This window comes from Papilio xuthus, unplaced genomic scaffold, assembly GCF_000836235.2.
Source record: "Papilio xuthus unplaced genomic scaffold, Pxut_1.1 DF829129.1, whole genome shotgun sequence".
Classification (NCBI taxonomy): domain Eukaryota; kingdom Metazoa; phylum Arthropoda; class Insecta; order Lepidoptera; family Papilionidae; genus Papilio; species Papilio xuthus.
In genome coordinates this window covers 896,266-903,354 of record NW_013529520.1, presented here as the reverse complement: position 1 = coordinate 903,354, position 7,089 = coordinate 896,266, and the positions used below count along the sequence as shown (strand labels likewise).

The 7,089-nt window shown below is 37.0% G+C and overlaps 1 protein-coding gene across 1 annotated transcript; it reads left to right on the top strand.

The window, feature by feature from the left end:
- The first annotated feature begins 2,775 nt into the window (after nt 1–2,775).
- Nucleotides 2,776–6,820, top strand: mAChR-B (muscarinic acetylcholine receptor). Its single transcript, XM_013315598.1, has 5 exons — nt 2,776–2,892; nt 3,284–3,434; nt 4,468–4,651; nt 4,724–5,026; nt 5,129–6,820. The coding sequence occupies exons 1-5, from the start codon at nt 2,816–2,818 to the stop codon at nt 6,808–6,810; spliced, it is 2,397 nt and encodes a 798-aa protein (XP_013171052.1). The 5' UTR covers nt 2,776–2,815; the 3' UTR covers nt 6,811–6,820.
- Nucleotides 6,821–7,089: the final 269 nt, after the last annotated feature.

The window sequence follows — 7,089 nt, the reverse complement described above, 5'->3', positions numbered from 1 at the left end:
AAACGAACTGAGAATAATAGAGTAAGCCTTACCCCTCGGAATTATACAAAAGGTCATTGTTTGATATCAGAGTTCCACGATCAAGAGATTCAAAAGAGTTATAAAGTAGCTGCTGATGAAGTCTATTGTTATAATATTCCTTCAATCTGTACCACTCGTGGTCATAATTCAAGCTAATGAGTCACTCAGAGACACTTGATTAATAACTAATTGTCATTTCCATTGAAATTTAAACAATAGACATATTTTTCAGAATAACGTCTGTAGGGATTTAAACTTTACTTTGTCGTCAAGGAGTTAATGTCGCACTCATAAAAATTTAATGGTTATTATTACCCGACTAAGGGTTTTTCGCCCGTAACTTTGCTTTGATGTTTGTGGGTTTGTGAGTATGTATTTTTTGGGACGGCCTAGAGCGTAAATGAATGGACCGATTTTGTTGAGTGAATCGTCATTCGATTCGACTTCTTCAGCTCACTATATGTCCCCACCGAGGGGCGCGGAGCCTAACCTAATTTAAGGGTGACTAGGCCATACTCAACCACGCTGGCCAAGTGCAGGTTGGTTGACTTCACACGTATCTTTGAATTACTTCTCAGATATGTGCAGGTTGCATCACGATGTTTTCCTTCACCGTAAGAACGTCGGATAAATGTACATATGTAAATCGGAAATCGAAAGACACATTGGTACATGGCGGGATTCACACCCAGGACATGCAGATTGCAAGTCAAAGGCTTGACTCCTGAGCCACCGACGTTCAGAGTGCTACAGGGTATTATTTATTTTATTAATCTACACTGTATAGGGAGTCTCCCTTAGCGACCACTTAACAATTTTATGTGCGGTGATACAACAACGTGATTAATTAAATACTTGACTTCCACTTTGTGCTAACGATTCCTTTTATTAATATATTCTTGTGCGAGGTTTCAAATTAAGCCGCACTGACACCTGCATCATTAATTCTGTATTAATGTTTCAATCTTAATGAAGCTACCGAAATAAATTACTATCTGAATACTTTGAATATAGAAAAGAAGGTGTAAAATCTTACTAATATTATAAATGCGAATGTTTAAATGCATGGATAGATAGATGTTTCTTTGAAGTTATCTCCAAAACCGCTCGACGGATCTCGATGAAATTTGACATACATATAGAACATAATCTGAAAGAACACATAGGTTAATAATTATGTTTTTTTTCGCGCGGACGGAGTCGCGGTCGACAGCTAATGTTACTATAAATATAATTATGACAATCAACCCCACATCAGGGTCCTCGGGTAGCAGCCGAGCGCGGATTCTCAAAATAAAAGGGTACGAAGGTTACATGTAACGGTCGATGCGATTCCAACAAAGACAACCTTTGCTTTAATGTAAATATAAAATCAGAACATTCATATAATTTAGAGCTTTTATTTCAATTTATAAAATGACGAAACAATTATTTTAACAAGATTGTTTTGGGTACGAGATTTATTTAAATCGTAAATCGGTTACTCGTATTCAAATCTTTTGATTTATTCTCTATAGAGTAGACTATAGCAATTTTCCTCTAAACAATTCTTCTATTTTCTCTCCGTTCTTCTTCTCTTTTTACAACAATTGTTTTTACTCTTGAGCCTTTAAATTGTTACAAATATGTTTTTTGAATGTTACCAGCACCTAATTTTTAGTTTAGACTCTCTTTAATTCAGTTAATTTTTACAATAGTTCTAAAAATTTTATTATTTTTTTTACGCAACAAATATTAAACACATTCTATTTTAATATTAACCTATTGAAATAAAATCAGTCATAAAATTGTATACCAATAGTTAACACAATAAATGCCACACCACTTTGACATACATTCTAAAGTGAACTTGCAGTGTGAGTCGGTGGCACTGAAAGTGTTAAGGTATGTTACATACCTAACTATAGACAGAGTTCCATAGCTTTACATAATTTACATTATATAAGTCGGGTGTATGTAGATGGCTTATCATTTAATCCAACACGAAATATCATTTGAGAGCGGTGTTAACGTAATTTGCCCCGCCTGGGTGTCTCGTTTCACATATTAATCTTAGCTCTGAAAAATTCTGAAAATTAGATTATGTAAGTACTTAAGTACATTTTCAAGGGAAATACAGCTAACTTATGTAATTTGACAAGTAGTGAGCCTGACAATATTGTGGTAAACGGCTAGGTTAACTTGACAAAAAATTATTTATCAATTACCGCGTTTTAACTATTTTAGCGACATGAAAAAGCCAAGTTGTAATTATGTATGCCAAATATTGTTATCCTTAGATATCGCTAATTTATCTAGTTAAAATAGTCCGATTATAAATTGGCATTATTCACAATCGTTCAGTGACATTTATATATCTTTCGAGAGATTAGCTTTGCAACGTGCCACTTGTCCGTTTCCGGTTGCACGATCAAACGCAGCCATCCGACCGTTGCTTCCTTTACAGATGAGCTAAGGGTGTGGTCGCATGGACAAAGCAGACACCTGCCGGCTGCGGACAGCTGAGGCCAATCTGCACGCAGCCTTATCTCTGATACTCGTAAGCAACAAAGAAAACTCATTTACTTAATTATCAACATCACCTTATTTCCTGAAATATTTTCCTAAAAGTCCTAACTACCATTGACAAAAGTGGAATTTCTAAAAATTATGTAACTTTTGTTCATAATTAATCTGTCTTTTAGTTAATTGTTCTCTAAACATTGTTACAGGTGCAATTTTACCAAAGTTAACGAGACATTTGTGATACATTTACAAGTGAGGGTGTAAACACAGCTATCATCAACACAGAATAATGAACGGCACAGAGGCGACTGACGTCAACCGTTCCACCCCCATCTACGCTATCGGCACGAGCTTCATCACGCAATGGTCTGTCTAGTTATATGTTATTCTAGACTATCTACATTAGTAATTACTGACAATTGAAATGCATACGATTTAACATAAATAAACAATGTTTTTAAATCTATTAATTGGTCTAAAAAAAAGGACAACAAATCTTTTTTTTCAAGCAACATAGTGGAGATTTACTTCGTTTTCGTTGGTCTCGGAGACTAAAATCTCTATATAAAACATAACATCATCCCTGTCACTATCTGTGAAAAAATTACAATATGTTTTAAACGGGAATTTGTTCTCAGAAACCCACGGTTAATCATTAACCTGGCTTTACCTAGAATCTAAGTGGAAATAAATTCTGGGAAATATACGATGGACTACTCTCAACAACAAATTATATATATTTCTTTACACTTCTTAGGAAATTACAAAAGTTCAAACAACGGACTTGCGTCTCGCCTTCATCGTACCCTGAATGTCAGGGATATTTGATCTCAAACAGCACCAATGATACTGATGTATATTATTATAATACCACTATTGATGCTGGTCTCAGTGGTGATGGCACTTTGGTAAGTGATAGGATTTTGTAATGTAAAACTTGTAGAAACATTTATTAGATTAAACTGATATAAAAACGGCTAAACACTCACGTATATTCGTCCGGTGTCGGCACCGACTAGTTTCGAGCCCATCGGGGGCCCTTCATCAGGATGAGTGGTACTGGTATTATTTAACGGACGCGGCCTGTCGCTCACTGCGCGCCTGCGCTCTTAGGGCGCGTCTTAAAGGGGCGGGGGGCGCTCTGTGCGCCGGCGTCGTCGACGATGTTGATACCAAAGCGTAGGTGGTGTTGTTGTTCAAGTTTCACCAAATAATACAAGTTTTAAATGATAACAGATTTCTTTTGGAGATTTACTAATGTTTCTTTTACTATTCCATCTAACCTCTAGGCTTGTGCTAGGATATGGTTTACGACAATAGTCGAATGGCGGGATTCGAACCCCCGACCTTGTGATCGGAAATCCGTACCCTTAACCATACTTGGTGCATAGTAAAACACATTTAATATTTAAGAAAAGTAATCTGGAAAGCATAACAAATGCTTCAATGGTATTCAAAATGTAAAACGTTTCATAACTTGAACAACAAGCCCGTTGAATATTGTTCAGCGAGTGCTGACGGCAAATCGATTGTGAACATTATCATGTGTTTATGTCACGGCCGAGGCGAGGGAATGTCGCCGACGGAGCGGCATTATTATCTACACAATACCTGGGCCATCCCTTATATTATATTAGTTGTACTCGTACAATGCTAAATACGCTTAGCGGTATATATTTTGCATTATCACTTAATGAGATCTTACTAAAGTTTTCAACATATCAAAGCAAATATTGACTTAATTTATAGAAAGACTAAATCGTATTTGGGTAAGATGTATTCCATTATTCGTTGCTAGAGAGACCGAATCCTTAGAATTTGATGAGATCTCTGACTGTCCGTTTATGTATATTAATAACAACTATTATTTGCTTTTTCATATATTCGACCAAAAACACTTCAATATAATGAACTTGAATAACATGTTTTTCAATTTCATAGGAACCCGTGCTGCCGCCATTCCCCCTATGGATGGCAGTCATCTTCGCCACATGTTTGGTGCTTGTTATTCTTCTGACTGTCAGTGGAAACGTGCTTGTTCTATTGGCTTTCCTCGTGGACCGAACGATAAGACAACCAAGCAACTACTTCATTGCATCCCTTGCAGCCACTGATTTACTAATAGGTATGTGGTTATGCAATTGTTTTAAGGACTAACATAAGGAAACACACGGAAATATAAAATCTTTCATTACAGGTACTTTATCGCTCCCATTCTACACTGATTATGTATTAAAAGGATACTGGCATCTAGGTCCATTACTCTGTGATTTATGGCTATCTGTCGATTACACAGTTTGCCTTGTATCTCAATATACTGTTTTACTAATAACAGTCGATAGATTTTGTAGCGTAAAGATAGCAGCTCGATATAGAGCATGGAGAACAAAGAATCGTGTCATATGGATGGTTACTGTGACTTGGATAATACCAGCTTTATTGTTCTTCACAACCATTTTTGGTTGGGAACACTTTGTTGGATATAGGGATTTACAGGAAGGTGAATGCGCCGTTCAATTTTTAAAAGATCCTATATTTAACACAGCTTTAATTATAGGTTATTATTGGACTACACTTTTTGTCCTTATTGTATTATATGCAGGTATTTTTAAAACTGCGTACGATATGCAAAAGAAAAGCGAAGCGAAACAAAGGAAGATGCAGTCGATGGTCGCTTTGAGCGCTGGAGTGATGTCTGGTATGGCCGGGAGGGCTGCAGGCATGGCGGGATTGCCAAAACCTACGATTTCAAGCGAAGATCAGGTAAAAGTATCTGAGTCTGAACAAAAAGATACAACAACAAAGGGATCATTAGCTGCACCATTACTTAATTTAGGTGGATCTTCAGATTCTAATTCAAGTCAAAAATCATCAGCACACAAAAGTAGCGCTACTGCTACTGGTACCTCAACAACCGCTGAATCCGATGGAGACAAGAAAGAAGATCAAGTGGAAGCAGAAAGATCAAGTAGCCCAGCTTTTGATTCTGACGATGAAAGTACTACACAATGTAATGTAAAAAAGCGACCATCAGTAGCAAATTTGGTGATGCAAACCGGTGCAATGCACTTACTTAACAATATGCGCTTAAACGGTGGCATGATATTAAAAACTGATGCAAAGCAGTCGCCAGTTCTTAAACATGATCTTGATAAACCCAAAACATCCTTGTCACAAATCTCAGAAAAAAGTCTCCTAGATACCGAGAACCCAGATACGTTTCAAAGTAATAGACATATATCAGCACCAGTTACCACATCCTCTGCTAGTGTTATATCACCAGATTCTTCAGGACTTGCAACACCATCCGAAAGAGAGGTATCGACTACAATTGCTCAAAGAATCATTCCCCCTCCATCAGAATTCAGATGCAGCCCAACAGTATCTGAAAGCCCACCATCTCATTCCGAATCATCTAGAACTAGAATTATTAAATTAATAAGAGGCGACGGAAGTAGTTACGATGTGCTTGTAGGAATGGATGGTGCAGATTTGAGATATATGGATGAAAGTTCAGTAAATGTACCTTCACCTACCAACGAAAGTCCACCATCGTCAATCACCTTCCCTACAGCCACTGAACCATCATCTCCTCCGATTATTTCGGGTAATGTAACAAACACTTCGTTATTGCAGGCTGCTCTTATACGAGCAACAGCTGAAGCACAAGTAACACAACCCAAAACTAATGTTTCTCCTTCACCACCTGTAAAAGTTAATACTGAGGTAAGTTTGACTACAGGAGAACGACCCAAGCCCGTGATAACCCTTGTATCATCATCTTCCAACAATAATGAGCCCTTGCCCCTCAAAGAAGCCGAAAATAAAGCAGCCCCTGCACGATTAACTCCTGGTGTAAGTATGGCGATCGAAAGTAGTGAAATTTCAAGTCCAGCAGCAAGTGGTACAGGTCGTTCTGACTCCAAGAAAGAATTCGTTAAAAATATAGGCAAAAAATTAAAATCTAAGCGTTCAAAACGAGACGGTTTATTTCCAAGCATCGGAAGACAGAAATCTAAATCGGAAAACAGGGCTCGAAAAGCATTTAGAACCATATCGTTTATTTTAGGAGCTTTCGTCGTCTGCTGGACACCATATCATATTTTAGCTCTAGTTGAAGGGTTCTGTACAGACCCACCTTGTATTAACAAGCATATTTATATGTTCTCATACTTTTTGTGTTACGCTAATAGTCCAATCAATCCATTTTGTTACGCGTTAGCGAACCAGCAATTCAAGAAGACTTTCACGAGGCTCTTACGGGGCGATTTCCACATCACCTAGTCCATGTATGTTGGTCATAAAAATGCGTAAATGTACGCTGTCGTACAGTGTTCATATAAAATTGTTACGCACACAAAAATCTCAAAGAAGATGTTGTTATAATAAGACAATACTACTTTATAAATTTAAAAAGCTTTGGGTGTATAGATTTAATATAATCGGCGAATACGTTTTGAAGAATAGAATAAGTTTTCTATATTGAAGTTTCAAGAAATTAAATTTATTAAATATAAGTAATATTCAGTTACATGTATATAATTATTGCAGTAAATACGTTAT